Here is an 18,250-nt window from a genome sequence, read left to right on the forward strand (position 1 = left end):
CCTATCAGCTGTATCTCTATTAACAGTCAAAGTATTATCTTTTAAAGCAGTAAGTGAGACATAATACTACCTTCTCAATAAGCTATTCTTTCTTTTTTTTTTATTTTTGTCTTTCTCAATCTTTCTGAGGACTTTTATAATTAAAATTTTTTGAGACTGCATTCCTCATAACTTTTTGCAGAATATTCTCACATTTGTTCTCACAAATAGATAAAAAGTGTTAAGTTCTATAAATATATCTCTTTAATTATGGGCATAATTGCTCTTGATATAATAAAAACCTTAGTCTATATCTATGCTTATAGTAATTTCCTGAGAATATCAAATTATATTTAATATCATAAAATAACATCTGACTTACAGGAGCTGCAGGGAAGTAGTTAGAAAGTTCGAAGGGGTCCTCAGAAATCCAATGACCCATTTCCAAAGACCACAGTACCTACAAGTGACACAACAAACAGGACATTTATTATACATTTATTGGGCTCTTAGTGAACAATAAGTCACTTTGAAGATAGAACAAAGACAAACAAAAACCCAGTATTGACCACACACTCCCTAGATCTGAAGCAGATGTGCTGGAACACCAGAGTGACATCAGACTCTTCAGGTTGCATAAATGTTATGAGTATGAATAAATGCTTGGTTAAGAAAAAGTCTCACGATGACTAGAAATCTGGGTTATTATCCTAGTGAGATCAAATACTAAACACCACCCCATTTCTAAACATATGAAATGCTGTATTAAGAAACAATTCCAAACTTCCAATTTGAGTCATTATAATCCTCAGTAAATATCTCAGGATTTTATTAATTTAAAAAAATGTAAATTAGGAGAACATAGATTATAAGTCTAAATTTAAAAAGCATTTATTTTGGTGTATGACCTTGTTTTTAATATTAGCTAATATTTTCAGAAGTTGTTCTCCATAAGACATTTGAAAATACTTCCTAGACTTTGGAAGCATAAAATGTCTCCTAAAAAAGCTTTCATTGTTACTATTATTATTGCTATTATTTGAACTCACACATTTTTAAATAACCAAAACAATGTTTTTATTTTTAATTCAATGATGTCTGAGATTCTGCAGTCATTGATATATGACCAAACTGCCTGAAAATTTGTGTTTCTATGCAACAGCATAATTTTACAACTAAAATAATCACATTGAATTACATAACTCATGTTTATCTTTTTATCTGCAATTTCATTTCTTACATTCAGTGAATTCATTCTTTTTTCCCAGAGTTGCTACATAAAGCTTAAGCTCTTTTTGCTGAATTACTGGGAATGAGGCCCATGTCTTCCTTTTTGTTAGTTTCTAAGGCTCAGAACCATCTACGGGATATCAGTCTTAAATATTTCCTTTTTTATGTGTTAAAGTTAGTACTTATCCAACATGAGACACAATGTTTTTTCTAAGAAAAAGTGAAAATGATAGTGGAATAAAGACAAGAACAGGATATAGAATCTGAATGACAATTCTCAGCACTGGGATGGGTCTTACTTTAAACAGACGCATTTATTTATTCAACAACTGTTTCTTTCGGCTCACTATCCGTTCATCTGTGAACAACTCATTGAAACCCCATCATGAATGAGAACCCACACTAGGTCCTGGAAACAAACACAGACCTGAGGAGTTCACCCCTGGGGAGGCAGGAAGGCAAACCACAAGTGGTGGTTTCTCCAGAACAGTGCTGTGGGAACCTACAGGAGGAAGCAGACTCAGCCAGCCTAGGAGAACCAAGAAAGGGTCCACAGAAGAGCTGACATTTCAAGCTGAGTCCTAAAGGACGAGTAAGAGTTCATCAGGCAGAGAGAGATGGGGCAAGGGCAGAGGGCACTCCAGCACAGAGAGAATACCATGTACCAAGACGGGATTAAAGTAGGTTCTTTTTTTTGGCTGGAGTAGAGGGTGCTTTGGAAGGAGTAGTAAGAAAATAGGGTTGGTTGCCCTGTTGGTCAGGTATAATAATATACTGTTTCTATCCGTGGGCTCAGGGTATGAGCATGTGGTAAAAGAACTGTTTGGGGGAGAATCAAGAGACAAGCCAGGAAAGACAGGAGAAAGAGCTCTGGGGACTTTGGGCCTAAGATGATGTAATGGGAGCGGAGTATAACACGAGAAACTCTGTCTCCACTAGAGAGAAAGTAATGTGCCGTGTTCTCAGGGACCCTGTTCAAACTCCACTTAGAGCTGTGTGTGCACAGGAGCATTGTACATGAAACCTATTTTTGTTTTCCCCTGATTTGTATTGCCTAAACAACATTCCAAAAAAAAAAAAAAAAAAGACATCTTAAGTTCAATGAACGAAGGTATTAGAAAATTGGTAATTTTACACTGAAATCCTGTTTCTACCCAGCACTTTCTGGCTGGTTAAAAACATTTAAGTAAACAGTGTTTTCCTTACTTTTATCAGCCAATACATGTTATCATTTACAGAGACACACTAACAACGTGTGGTTCCCTACAAACTCATGATTACCCCAGGAAACAAAATGTAAAAACTTTCAAAATCAGGTTCATTTCAGACATGAGGCAATATGAAAGAACAGTGTAGTGAGAAACACAACGTACCAGTGAGAGAATCCAGGGAACCAGCCTTAAAAATGTGTGTGGCATTTGAGTCCAAATGGAACCCACGTTAAAATGACAACTGAATTTAAACAACCCTTTTGGAGAAAATTTATGTTCTCTGAATTTGTCCCTTTCTAAATGTTTTGAAAATAAAACCATAAGGCATCTACAGCAGAATTTTGGTAAGTGAGTTAATAAATTTAATTTATATAGATATCCTAGGAATGGACATTATATAGAGACAGCAGAAAACACTAACGTGATTGTAACGAAATCCTCAAATCAGAAATATAGTGTAAACTTTTTTGCTTTAGTATACTTTAACTAGCTAAACTCATCTTTACCTTAGTAGAGTGTTCAAAATTGGGAAAATCTACTCTGCAAGATGACTGTTAAGGCTGTAAATGAACTAAAAAAGTTAACCCAACATATTTCTTGTAACATGTGATAGAACAAAAATAATTGAGAAGCTAAAATAAAGCAAGGGATGGGTTGCATGAACACAGAAGATCAAATCCCATGTTTATAGCCCCTAAAATGAAGGCCGAGTTATTTCAGCATCCACTGCAAATGAATATATTTTTGACATTTTAAAATTGTCACTCATAAAACCTGAACCTTGTCAATGAATTTAAATAGGAAACATTTCCTTGACTCATTACTACATTAATAGCTACTGATGAGACAAGTGTCCATCATGTAGGATTGACTATGCAGTTAATTCCATACCAGGCTAAACACAAATGGTCTCCTCTCATTTTATATACACCTAATCATTTGACTTTAACAATGTGAGGCAGTGCAGCCACAGGGAACCCAAGCCAGGAAAGGGTGCTCTTGTGAAATGCAAGTCAACAATAGGGTCATATACAAGGAAGAAAATGAAGTCGACTATGGTTAAACATAGCAAAATGAGCTTACATTTATCTTCACCATCTCCCAATACTCAACTAAGATGATGGCATTAAGAGGAATGGAAAAGAGTCCACAATAGATAAAATATGATGATACTTTGGAAGTTGCAAAGCAGACGGATAAATCGTAACTGACTTAGAAGGGCACAGAAAGCTTGAACTTAAGTGTCTAGAGAAGGAGTCAATAGGAAGCATCCAGTTCCCTCCACAGATTCTCAGAAAGGCAGAGCAATTGGTGGTACTAGATATCTCTGAAAACTGGGTGTAGAAAGGGGTAAAAAGGAGAAATTTCCTACCCTCCTCTGTAATTAAGATAAGATGAGCTTTTCTGAGAGCAATGGGGAGACGTCCTCGCTTGTGAAAACCTCTCCAGCAGAGCCCTCACCCTGGGACACTAGCACAGAACCCACGGGCAGGACACGGGCTGTTTGTTTGGGTACACTGATCAGCCCAGGAAAAAAAGACATGCAAATACCAACACTCGAACCTCCCTCAACCAAACACCTCCATCCACCACTCAGGTTATCCATTCGCCGCTCAGGCAAACAGAGTTTCAATCAGCACCTCATTACTGAACATGACTTCAAACCCATTTGAAAAAAGCCTCTGGCATGAAAACACAGACCAAACCAAACAAAAAGAGGATTCCTGGGATCACAGTGACGGGAAGTCCCAGGATAACAGCTGTTCTGTAGACCCAGAAAGAACCAGTCTGGAGGGGCAAGAACAACAAAGGGATCATGTGCAGTGCCTCCAAAAAAAAAAAAAAAAATAACAGAGATTTGAAGATTATCTGATGTATAGACAGTTTTGAGAGAAGAATTGTAATGCTTTTGGAAATTTTTGCAGTGAATCAGTGATAGGCACATAGAAAACTAAGCAATCAGAATAAGTGTCAATGATCAGCTCAGGAAAAACAAAGATGAATTACCAGAAAGGAAACAGAATCACAGTACATTATATGGTTCAGCTCAGACAGTATTCACATAGTCATCCATGAGTGTGTGTGTATGTGTGTCTATACACATATATAACATGTTAAACAAAAATTAGAACCACTTTGGATAGCTTGGGGAGGAGAAGTGTGTGCAGCAGTGAAAGCTGTACAGCCATATTTTAATATTCCCCAGAAGGAAGTCTATAGATACTGTCTTAAAGTGAAAAACAAAAAAATGACCAAAAAAGCATTTTATTTAGAAATATGTAGATAAAATATCAGAAGAATATTTTAGGAGTGAGAATCCAGGCCGGGAAACAACACAGCAGGGAGTGCCATTTTTTATTATAAGACTCGTCAATTATGCTTGCTTTTTTAAACATTTTATTTTGGATAATTTCAGACTCACAAAAGAGTTGCCAAAATAGTAGAGAGAGTCCTCCTTCACCATCACCTAGACTCCTCTGTTGTTTGAGTTTGAATTTCCAACTCTGCTTTTCTCTTTCAAAGGTGCTTTGCAACTGCAACCAGTGTGCCAATATCCACAAAAACATTTTGATTGGCTTATAATTGGAACTGAGTTGAATCTATAGATCAAAATGGGGAGAATCGACAGCTTAAAAAATATCAAATTTCCCAACTTATGAACATAGTATCTCTCTCCTTTTATTTAGGGCTTCTTTGATTTCTTTCATAAGAGGTCTGTAGTTTTCAGTATACAGATCCTGCAAATATTTTGTCAGATTTAAACTTAAATATTTCAATTTCTGGGAATGCTAATATACATGGCATTTTTAAAAAGTTAGCATTTCAGGTGTTTATTGCTAGTACACAGAAATACCACTAAATTTTGTATATTGACCTTATATCCTGTAACCTTGTTGAACTCAAGGTTGTAGGAGATTTTTGGAGGTTTGTTGACATTTTATCTGAACACAATCATGTCTTATGTGAATAGACAGTTTTATTTCTTCCTTTCCCAATCTGTATGCATATTTTTTCTTGCCTTACTGCACTGGCTAGGAATTCTAATGCAATGCAGAAGAGAAATAATGAGAGCATTAAAGCTGCTTGAACTACTTTGTGAGGCAGGTGAATTTGTTTTATTATAACGGCATAAACCCAAAGCGTTCTTGTGTATAAATTAATGTAGCTATGGAAAGCACAAGGTTTCTTTGTTTCACTTTGTTTTTAAGTAACAAAGTATTGTCATCTAGCACTGGTGCTGGCTAGTGGTCACGAGCTTTTATTAGCTGCTTCAACTTCCTATTCCCCAAAGAATAATTAGAAAATTCTGAGTGATCAAAAGGACTATAGCTCAGGATCAGTACATGCCACTTTCTGAACCAGAAGTGATCAAATTAATTTTTCTTAACATTCACCTTAATTTCTTAATATTTTATTAATTGCCTAAGAAATTTTCCTCAGCTGTCTTTAAAAAACTAATTTACTCACAAATTATTTAATAAGCAAAAACACTAAACAAGGTACCCTTAATTTTTGACTTCTCAAAAAAAAAATTTCAGAGTGAGGGAAAATAATACAGAATTATTTCAATGTACAACTGATGAAAGAGGTTGGGATGAGAGAAAAAATGACCTATAAGAGGGATTTTAGATAACACTTGAAAAAATAAATGACCCCAGATGATACAGATTTGCTACCCATATGAAAATTACAACTGTACTATGTAGCTGATTTCACTCTCTTGAGAGCACTACTGATAGTGTTGAAAACATTTATTAACATTCACAATTTCTTATTGTAATTGTAATATTAAGTCTATTCCAAGTTTCTAAATAGCCAGCCGAATCAATCATTGCTTTTGGACCCGTCTCCAGAGCATATCACCTACCATACATAATTGTTAAATTCCATGCAGTTGTGGTACCAAGAATACTTGGGAGAACACAGCAGATAAGGAAAAAAGAGGCCCTCGTTGTGGGAAACGTCAACAATATTCTTTGCATACAAAAGACTTTATATTGTGCGGAACAGCTGATTTATTAAAACTCAAATCTGACAGAAACTTGCACCACAGATTTAACCCATGGGAATCTCGTTAATTTCAAATAGTTCCACACTATCCTTTATCCTCTACTTTCATCACTGAAAAGAGAGTGGGCCTGTCTGCACCAGTCTGCACACTACTTGTCCTTCCTCCACCCACTGTGGTAAGAAATTTGGTTGTTACAGTTTACAGGAGTAGGGAAATATATATTCAACATTTGCAAATCTCTTCTTTCCTATACAGGAGTAAAAAAAAAGAGTAATTATTAATTTTCGGCTATTTTAAGCTAACAACAAAATTATAAAACTCAAGTTACAAATATTTTTCTCATCAGATTACACAGATTCTTTGCCTCAGTTATGAGACAATGGATTTTCTCAAACAACAACACCTTAAGAGAATCTACTACTGTGTACATCGTTTTGATTTTTTTCTAGAGGGAGAATAATAGCATTTGTGTTTCTCGCACAACTAGACAGTATTATGTGCTGGTTAAGAACACAGAACCCAGGCAACTGAATTAAACCAATCTCCATCTCTTCATACTTTTGCGACAAGAGGCAAGTTAGTTAAACTTTCAGTCACATGAAAACATTAAACATCATTATAAATTACAGAAGTATCCATGTAGTTAAAAAAAATAGTTGTTGCAATGAAGTTATTTCTAGGTTAAACTTCCAGAGAAAAAATTGGGGCTATCAATGGTATAATTTTTAATAACAAAATAATAGGGTGCTTATGTTCTGAACACTTTGGAGCCAGAAAACAGAGGAGGTCTAGTCTTCCGAAAAGACCAACTTGAACTGGCAAAATTTCAAGGCAATAATATTTGTTCCAAAATAAGCCGTTCCTCTGTATTTCCAACACATCTCAGAACATCGAGAAATGCTTTCTATAATTCCATAAAGTTATTTTAAAAGTACAAACCTATTCAGTAGATGTAATGACTGCCTCAGTGAGGCAATTTCCCATCTATGATTTTTTAAAATTGAGGTGAAATTCACATAATATACAATTAACCATTTTAAAGTGTACAGTTCAGCGGCATCTAGTATATTCACAATGTTGTGAAACCATCACCTCTTTCTAGTTTCAAAACTTTTTAATCACCCCAGGAACACACCCCCTACCCATTAAGCAATTCTTCTTCATGTTCCCTTCCACTCCACCCTCTGCTAACTACTATCAGCCTCCTGTCTGCAAATTTGCCTATTTCGGATATATCATATGAAAGGAACCCTAAAATGTGTGACCTTTTGAATTGGCTTCTTTCACTTGGCATAATGTTTTCAAGGTTCATTCAAGATATGATTTGAATGAAGATGGGTGATAGACGTCAAAAAATGCTTGTTCCATAACCACAGTAATTAACATTTATTGAGTGCTTACTGGGCACTTTATTTAGAGGATCTTTCCGTCTTTTTACAGATAAGGAAACTGAGGCTTAAACAGTTTAACAGCTTCACTTGTCACAGAGCTAGTAAGGGGCAAGGTTAGCATTAAAATTCACTCTCGTATCCATTAACCTTTTAAAAATGAATTAAGGTGGTATGCAAACACGAAATGAATATATCAAAGTTTACTGCAGTAGAAGATAAAAGCATTCTCTAGGTTGTCTCTGGAAGTAGACACTGGAAAGTATAAATATGGGCTACAAGTGGAGGAAAAGCTGAATTCAACTTAAAAACTCACCATTTTCAAGCACTGTGACTAAACCATTCAAGTCTCAGTTTCCACCAAGGATTATTGTCCTGACTAGCTGAGGGAGCATATGCAAATCTCTTCACAAGGCAGCTCCCTATCTTTAATCTTCTATGTGACTAACACCATCTGGCAGCAGCCCCATCTCCACCTCCACATATGGCTGGCTGGTCTCTAGCACCTTCCTATTCAGCACGTGATGGTCGGGCCAGCAGCCTGCACATCACCTGGGAGCTGCAACAAAGGGAGCAGCTTGGGACCCAGACGTTCTGCATCAGAATCTGCATTTTAATAAGATCCCCAGGGGATCCACACGTTATTAAGGTCGAGAAAGCTCTGCTCCAACTGTCTCAAAAAAGAAAGTGGCTGGAAACCAAAACCTTAACACACCTATTTAACCAAGACAGAGAGGATAAGCAATAAAGTACTAAAAATAAGTAGTTAAGAACTCTTTTCCCTCATATTAACTGACAGAGACTAAATACTGATAGTAAGACGAAAAAGAAGCTGCATGTTGATATATGTTTGAATATTCTTAAAAAAAGTTTAGCTGTATAGTACACAGGCATTTACGTTAGATTTATACTGTCCGTATTTTACCCAATATTTTCCAGCATACAAAAATGAAAGCGGATTTTTCTTGGATTTTAGAGCTTCACTGCTCACTATTAGCCTCTTTTTACACATTGCTAAGCAGAGAGGAGGGTGAGCCAGCATTTCACCACACACTTAAATGTGAAGCCCAAACATCTTTATAAATAACACGAGCTCGTACTTCTCTTATCATAATGAAAACAAAGAAATAAATATGACACATTCCAATGTAACTAAAATAAATAGCAGAAACATCACATCGCTGTATGAAAACAAAGCAGAAATTATTATTATCATCACAGACAATAAACCAAATATTATGGCTACTATGAGCAATCACTGTTTTTTCTTCTTTCCGTGAATTTGAGTTATAAAGATTTTTTTCTTAAATGAGCATCAGGTCATTTTACTTTAATGAATTTTAACAAGAAACACATGAACTACATGGATACTTTTGCAATTTACAATCATGTACAGTGTTTTTATATGACATTTCTAGCTTATCAGCGGCAAGAAGACATTCTGAGATTTTTAAAAGAAATAAAATGTATGTGTAGTCATCCAGCTACTTATTTATTCATTCAACAAGTAACTGCTGTGCTCTGCGTTCCATCCTGGGTCCTGGGCCAAGGATGTACGGACAGGAGGAGTCTCTGTGCTCAAAGAACCTGTAAGCACTGAATAACCAGTGTCTGCTAAAAAGGTACTACTCTAATGTTTGAAACATTCTTTGTTTCGCCCCGTCCCTTGTGGCAAGGAGGGTTGGCTATCTCTAAGTTTTACTACCAAAAATACTGTTTACAATTTAACAACTGAAATAAACGTTCCACTTCAATAAGGGGTACACGGAATATTAGGAACACATACAAAGAAAAAAAAAACCCGTGTGAAACATTAAATGCTTGTGTACTATTCTTTCTTGTTTTGTTGTTATCCAACAAAACCAAAAACAGAAAAAGTTACATGAAACAAAGTTTGGTGGAGATGTGTTTCTTGACTCACCAAAGGATACTCTCCGAATGTGAGTGACAGGGCAAAGGGTGGGCAGCCTGCTGCGGAAGGGCAGGAAGGATCATGGCAAGGACGAGAGCACTTCATCCTGCCCCAGCCTCATGATAGCCAACAACCAGAGGTCACACAACCGCATATGTGTCAAGGCTAATGTCTGTATGTTTGTGTGCTACCTGAGAACCATCAGTGTTTGATCAATTATTAGGACGCAGAACTTTAATGTTCAAGCAGGGGAACTTTCTTTCAAAAGAAAAAAGAACAATAAAAAAGAACTAAGAAAGATATGTATCACACACCTAAGGCAAGCTGTTATCATCAGTTGACAAAATCACTTTTAGTTATGCATTTCTCATTTTCGAGTAAAGAAAAGCCCAAAACCTTTTCTGTTGAGAACGTTCAGGGCAACGAATTTTAGGAGAAATGTCCTCTGTGGATCATACAGAGAAAGTATCAGACAGCAAAATGTACACTATTATCAATTACAGTTTTAAAAAATGTTCAACAGTTTTCTAAAGTCCAGTATTTCTTATATCAGTTCTCTCCAAAATCTAATATTATCACTGAAGCCTGATTCACAGAGGATACTTACACAGGCACTAATAGAGTTCAAGTATGATGTTTCTTGGCAATTTATTTTGACTCAGGAAGAGAGCTTAGAAACCTAAAAGAATGGATAGTTAACACTGTCCCCAACATGCCCAATGGCTATCTAAAGGATGGATAGCTGAAGACAATTTTCAAAAAGTTCTGGAGAATCAAATCATGGTTGAATTTTCTGATGAGAACCTACAATTAAAATATTCTGTTATTTAAAGTGAGAACTGCTTCACTGGGATGTCAGAAACCAAAGTGAAAACTCAGGAACTCAACAGAAAGTTGCAGAGGTTACATAATATAGATGTACCTTTAGGCACAGCTGAAGTTTTTTTCTAAAAATGAGCTTTGAATTTGTGATACAATTCAGCACGGATTAAGTTGAGGTCCTAGAGTTCTCAACCATGAGGCGAGGAAGAGATAACTGGAAGTTTAAAAAAACTAAGAACTCGCGTTATTTCTCAGTTGTCCCAAGTTAAACCAAACAAAATGAAAAGCAGTGTGGCCCCTGGAGTCTATATTTTGAAAAGGACAAGCAGCAACAAGTACGGAACAAGGGCGAATCACGTGATTTGCTCATTTTCAGCCGTATCCATTTAAACAGTTTGCCAGACATAGCAACTTTTGTTTTAATATACATAACCATAACCTTAATCCAGCTTTTTTCCCCCCACTAAACCACTAGCTTTAGGTGCTTCACAAGACCACTCCCAACTCATTATAATAAAGCCAAATAGTCACCAGAAATGCTGTCTTTCCACTGGCCATGCTACAAGGTTTGAATCACGTTTCACATTGCCCCAGCTAGCCGTCAAGACCAGTATCTCTGCTCTAGTCACAGCAAGAGGTCTAGAAACAGTTCTGCACACTCACTGCTTCACTTCTTTACCGACGCTCACTCTTCAACCGTCCTCATCATTAAACTTGCTGTTTCCAAGGTCTGACAACATCCACCTAGTCAAATCCAACCCCCATTTCTCTGTCTTCACCTTATTAGCCTTTCAGCAGCATCCAACCTACATGCTCTCCTTCCTGAGACAGTTCCTCTTCCCGCTGAGCATCGCATTCTCCTAGTGTTCTGCCTATGCCACCGCCTCCTCCTCCTTGGTGCCCTTGCTCCTCCTCCACCTCCCTGACTTCTCAATGTTGGCACGGCCCAGGCTTAGTCCTAACCTCACTCCTCTCCTCGTTGTGCACTCACTGCCTAGGTACTATGGCTTGAAAGACCATCCATGCACTAATGGTTCCCAAATGAATATTTACAGTCCCAATATTTGCCCTAAAAACATATCTATTTAATGTGATATGTGATGTCTCTTCTTGAATGTCTAATAGGGATCTCACACTCAATATACATATATCAGAATTTTTTTGTTGTACCCCAAACCTGCAAACATTTTTCTCCCCTAGTATTCCCCACCTCAGTAAGTGACACCACTATCTACCCTCAGTTGTTCAAGTAAAAAATTTAGGTAGGAGCATCTTGACTTCTCTATCCCCACATACCACATTTATCACATCCTCTTAGATCTTCCTAAAAAGTACACCAGTCTGATCTCTTCTCTCCACCTATCCACCACCCCAGCCACAACCATTATAATGTCTCACCTAGACGACCACAGTTGCCTCCGTCGGTCACGCTGCTTCTGCTCTTACCTCCCTGCAATCCATTCGCGACACAGAAGCCAGAGATAAAAGCCTGTCACTCTCTAGTTAAAATACTCCAGTGGTTTCCCAAACTCACGATCGTGACCTACAGAGCCAAGCTTTGGTCCCTTATGTCCTCTCCAAAGGCCCATCCTTCTTCTTCTCGTTCTAAGTGCTTCAGAGATTTCTCTTCCATGCAAAGTTTCAGCCTGAGGACCCATGCACTAGCTTTTCTATGCCAAGTGTATTAAGTAGATTCTGTCTAACACCTTTACAAAATTAAAGAACAAATTACTAACGTAAAGATACGAATTCCAAAAATGATGATGGACCCTCATTCATAATTCAGTCAATTGGTGTGTTCCCGAGTGCCTCTGCAGCCTTCTTGCTCTAAAAAACAATTTTCACTCCTTCAAACTCCATTGCTAGTCATTCCTAGATGACAATCACAGTCCTGTTCATGCATCTTTTCAAATGTCTTCATGAAGGGCAACACCAAAGCCCTCAATTTTCCAGGTCAATCACTTTTTCCTATCTGTCTTCAATCATAGATTATGTAACTGGGAAAGCACAGGGCCTCCATGGAAAAAGCACACCCTGGGGACTTGCCAGGATGAACAAAAGGATGGCAGTGGGAGGGTGGAGGGACTAAATAGGACCACCTGCTTCCTGTGGTCCCAAGGGTCAGTTCTCCTGCAGCTTGCATGAGGTTCTGCAGAGAAAGACCTTGGGCAGTTTTCAGTAACTACCTCAAATGAAAGGAGCAAAGTACTACAGGTTAAATGTCTGTCCACAAACAGAATCCATTATTTTAATAATGAAAGTTTATAAATTAGGTGTACTATTTATAGTCACTTCCTTAGGACAATGCCTTTTATCAAGACTTCCAAAGATCCACATTCAAGTCAGACAAGCTATTTTTCCTAGTGTCTCCATCACTAGACACAAACAGGGTCCTTCTCTACTGCAAAAATGTTCCATAAGGATCCAATGAGACCGTGGGTATGAAAATGCTTTTTGAAGGATAAGTACTTTATCAAGGTATAATCTTTAGCAGAGGAAAAAGAACTGTGGAATCCAGCCAATGAAGGTTCAAAAACCCAAGATGGGGATCCTAGTCAGCTTGGTGTCATCAATGCATAGCATATGGTTGCAGCCAATAAATGTTTGCTAGAGAGAACTTAAGAAAACAGCTCAAAAACGCTGGTGTCAAATATGGTATACCAGGTACTTCGCGTCTGCAAATTATTCTTAGAATGTGTTCAGAAGTTAATCTGCCAACGTAAGGTAAAAAAAGAGAATGGTTTTCAAGATGATTCTTCTGAAGAGTCTTAGGCAGGCAGTGTGATATACTAGAACACCAGTGAAAAACCCAGACTCCAGCCTGGTTCTACCACTGGTTATAATTCAGGAGAGTGAGCACTCTTCAGGGTGAAACAAGAGGCATGGGAGGCATGAGCTACGTGTTTCATTCTAACTCTAACATAGATTCCGTGTTCCTGCCAATAAAATCAGACTCACCGCTTACTGAATTCAATGTGAGAAAGCCAAAACTGAATCACATTATATCAAGAAAACTGACTCATTATGACATCACTTTTTGATTTATGAAACACTTGATTATAAAGTGGCTTTTTGTCCTTTTGTTAATAGTTAACTGTCTTGAAATTTGGCTGTAGGACTGACTTAGCTTCTAAACTCTTTATCTGCATTTAAACTGATTGAGCTTTAAAACCCTGAATCAAGCCTTGTTCATAAGCTGTTTGGAATCAACGTTTTTCAATAATGTGAATATAGGCTGAGTCACTCCTCACTTCTCTGCTGTATCTTAGAAGGGTGGACAGAGTCATATGCAAGGGAAGGTCACAGGCACTCCACTGCCTTTCACCGAACACGAGTAGTGTAAAACTAAAGGGGAACTGTAGATAAGTCAGAGGAGAATGTGGGAAACACCAAATAAGTGAGGGTCAAAAGACAGGAGTATCTAAAGAATTCAAAGAGCACTATGCTAGAACACAATACAACAAAAAGCTTCAGTCTAAAGGGACACTTTGGTCAAGTCGATTTCTTTATTTTTCTGTTGTGTTACTTCCTGTCTCCCACGAATAGGAAATAGAGCAACTCCTGACACGGTTTTCTATTTCTATGTATCTGCCAGACAATTCAGTCACGAAGCAGGAAAAGCACAAGTTATTCTCTTTGCTGAAAACAGCAGCGCTAACAATGGAGGTAGGAACTGCTGTAAACACATAGAAATTGCCGACACAGTTAAAAAAAAAGAAAAAAGATTAAGTGAAAATTCAAACTGAATTTTGTTATACAATCACCATAATCTTTTTGATATGCCTAACTGGGCCACATACAACCATCCAATTCTGAAGAACTACTAGAACTCTCCTTTACAAGAAATTTCCAGAGAATACCACACAAACCCTGAAATAAAAACATTCTCAGTAATGTTTTTCTTGGAGGCAAATTTACACTGCTAGCCAAAGAGAATATTTTAAGAATCCCCCAAATTGCATTGGGGACAAGGAAAAAGGAGGAGGCCCAGAGAGAGAGAATCATTCCTTTATACAAAGACAAAGGGATCCTTAAAGTATACAGCATGGACACTTTGAATCTTGACCCCAAAAGAAAGCGCAACCTGTGAAGTTCATATCTAAAGTTATACACAAGTTGCATTAAATCGTGCATTGAGCTTTAGAAATTATGTAGAGTGACTTTATAAATGGCAGGGGCAACTGTTCTCTCTCAAAAGTTTCCCAAGTTTGTCTGATTGAATTTCTTTAGACAATTAATGGAAGAGGCCATGTGAGAAGAAGCAATTATCTGTCTTATTTAAGACTGAAGATAAACAGGGAAAGAGATTCAGTCCATTTCTAAACTTCTTTTTTCTTAGGTCAGCAATAATCTATTATCAACAACAAACATGTAACACCTGCTGGAAACATTTGACAGTCATCACAACTACAGGAACAGATATTTCACTTAGTGAAGTGTTTAGGCATCATCATAAAGCAATGTCTGTAGCTGTTCTCACAGAAAGATACACAACTCAAAATCTGAGAGTGACCACTTGCAGTGATAGTCTGATGGTTTTGGAGAAAGTTAAAATAGACGAAAATCAGTACTACGGTGGCTTTAAGAGAAGTGGTGTTTCAAATAACACTGAATATCTCCAGAGAAGGAAGGGTACTCTTCTGAGTTCCCTTAAAGGACAAATGCAGGCACATTCCGATCGTCTACCAAGACCATACCAAGTTCCCAGCCTCATCTCATGTTCCCCTCCCCAGTGAAGGCCCCCCATCATTCAGACTCCACAGACCCTATTTTCCTGCAAGTGCCAGCAGCATTCATGAGCTTTCATGGATACCCCTCAGTGTTAGGATGGACTGGACTAGTCCATGGCAAAGTTATCAATGGTCCAGAGCAAAAGTATCTTTAATTTTAGGGTTAATGCATTCTTTCTGTTTATAAAACTATGGTTACAGCACATGGTAATTGATTCTTATAGCTCTTTGGGGGGAAGTTAATACATTGTTGTTTCTGGTGTAACGCTAACATTTATTAAGTTCTTACTTTCCGCCAGTCACCATTATGAGCACGGTGCATGTTTAACTCTTAGCTTGCACACAATCCCATGAAGGACACACTGTCATCGGCTCCATTTCACAAACGAGGGACTGCAGGTTGGTGAGATGGAGCACCTTACTTAAGGCCACCTGGCTAGGAAGTCCCCAGCACTCAGGCAATTCAACTGAATCTAATCCCTTTTTATGTGAGGATGGAGGTTAACTTCCGGTCCATGAAATCTCTAACCCTGGGAGCAGCGTGGCATTTATTCTGTACTGGATTATTTTCTTATTGGTTTCAGGTTATCACCTTACTAACTGGTAAAAGATCAGAGGCCTGGATCTTGTGTTACAGTTTTGAGGGTCTTCTACTTCAAAATAACTTCAATGTATATGTACTGCCAATTTGGACATTATAAATGATGATAATAAATAGGAATATATGGGACTTAGAGCACACATGTATGTATGTATTTTCATATGTGTATGGATGTGTGTTTTCAGTGTAATTATGTAAACAGTAATCGCCTTTTCACTCCATTCTTTCTCTCTGAACAGCTATTTGTCGATTTCTGTCTTCCTAGTAGAAGGTATTGGACATATGAGATATTAGGTAATTAAAATATACAAACCTCTCAGAAGTCATATCTTACAGAAGAACCTGTGGCTTAATTAGTGGGTTAGTACGGGGAAAATAATATTAAATTTTGAGACAGCTGCTTTACCACTACTTAAAATCACTATACTGGTATATAAAATACATTAGCGTTGTCTTGCTAGAGCTAAAACCCCGAGGGCGGCTTTCAGGCCTCAGCTCCCTCAGTCTCGCCTCCTCTCTCGTCCTGGAGGTCCGCACAGCTGGTCCTCCCCCTGCAGGTTGGCTGAGCTCCCGGCCAGCATGGCCCAGGGAGCCCCACGCCACGAAAGAACATGAACAGCTTCGGGATGGTTGGAGAACTGAGGCAATCTATTTTATTCTTTTTGTAAGCATTTCTTCTTTAATTTTTTCTTAATGTCTGTTTCTCAACTGTCTTTCTTTTTGTTTACAATCAACATGCCAGCTCTGCAGCCCAGCAGTTCTGAAACACGTTGTTGGCAGGGCTGGTTCCTTTGGAGGCACGGAGGGAGAATCTGGCCCGGCCTCTCTCCAGCTTCTGGTGGCTGCCGGCAATCCTTTGTGCTCCTTGGCTTGTCACAGCACTGGTGTCTCTTACAGGCTTCATGACATCTGTCTTTGTGGGTAGGAGGAAAGGGAACCCTGCTGTAGAGTATCACTCTGAAATCATTACGGGTCTTTGACAAATCATCATCTTCTTACCAACTACTATGCAGTTGTTCAAGTCAATAAACTCAGAATTATCCCTAACTCTGTTTCCCCTCACAACCTCCAGCCCATCTATGAGAAAATCTTTGAACTCGACCCTCACAATGTTATCCAAATTGGAGAGCGTCCTGCCACCTCCACTCCTCCTGCCACCTCCTCCCCTCCTGACACCTCCACTCCTCTTGACACCTCCCCCCTCCTGGCACCTGCCCCCCCTCCTGCCACCTCTCCCCCTGCCACCTCTACTCCTCCTGACACCTCCACTCCTCCTCCCCTCCTGCCACTTCCAGTCCTCCTGCCATCTCCACTCCACCTGCCACCTCCCCCCCTGCCACCTCCACTCCTTCTGCCACCTCCACTCCTCCTGCTACCTCCTCCCCTCCTGCTAGCTCCTCCCCCTCCTGCCACCTTCTCTCCTGCCACCTCCACTCCTTCTGCCACCTCCTCCCCTCCTGTCAACTCCACTCTTCCTGCCACTTGCTCCCCACTTGCCACCTCCACTCCTCCTGCCACCAATCCAAGCTGCCGTTTTCTCCCACTTGAATGCTGACCTCAACAGCCTGAGAACAGGTCCCTGATGCCATTCCTGCCTCCCCATAGTGAGCCACCGTCCTTTGAAAATCACAAGTCAGATCATCCTGCTCCCCTGATAGAAAGCTTCCCACGGTTTATCGCGACACAAAGAATAGAATCCAAACACTTGACACGGCCACAGCTCCCTTCGCCATCTGGCTCTCTAGTCTCATCTACTTCTTTTTCTCTTGGCTTCCTCCATCAGCTTTCTTGCTGTTCCTCAAACACACTGTTTCTGCCTTAGGGATTTTCCCTTATTGTGGCAGTCTGGCGCCTCACAGTCTGCACCTGGAGTGCTGACTTTATAGGAACTGCCTGGGAAGGCCAACAGCCCAACACCTGGAGGCCTGGGGTCCTGTGGGGAGAAGGTGGCGCATCTGGAGGAAGTGGAGCTTGGGGCAGTCCTCCTAAGGGAGCCGAGGACAGTCCTACCCTGAGGCCAGCTGGCTCACGGGCAGTCAGCCCACAGTGCAAGAGGGATTCATCCACGTTCATCCACGTTGTGGCACGTCTCCTCATTGCTCTTCACCACTGAGCAGTGCTCCATTGGAGGAGTGGACCTGTTTGTTTATCCATTCACCCACTGAGGGACATTCGTGTTTCCAGGTTTGGGCGATTACAAGCAAAGCTGCTACGACATTGCTGTACAGATTTTTGTGTGAGCATAAGCTTTCATCTCTCCAAACAAATGACTGAGGACCGGGGTTGCTGGGTGAGATGGCAAGTGTACATTTAACTTCATGTGAAACTGCCAAGCCGTTTCTCAGGGTGGTTGGACCGTCTCCAT

At 39.3% G+C, this 18,250-nt stretch overlaps 1 protein-coding gene across 15 annotated transcripts in view; it reads right to left on the reverse strand.

Moving 5' to 3' along the window:
- The window catches only part of MCPH1 (microcephalin 1), a 234,027-nt gene that overhangs the window by 125,122 nt on the left and 90,655 nt on the right, over positions 1–18,250 (reverse strand). For all 15 annotated transcript variants that reach the window (XM_070253456.1, XM_070253458.1, XM_070253454.1 and 12 more), the window contains exon 12: positions 362–439. In XM_070253456.1, coding sequence (XP_070109557.1) covers positions 362–439 — 78 coding nt within the window. The remainder of the gene's footprint in view (positions 1–361; positions 440–18,250) is intronic.

The sequence above is a fragment of the Equus caballus genome, chromosome 27 (genome assembly GCF_041296265.1).
Source record: "Equus caballus isolate H_3958 breed thoroughbred chromosome 27, TB-T2T, whole genome shotgun sequence".
NCBI classification, from domain to species: domain Eukaryota; kingdom Metazoa; phylum Chordata; class Mammalia; order Perissodactyla; family Equidae; genus Equus; species Equus caballus.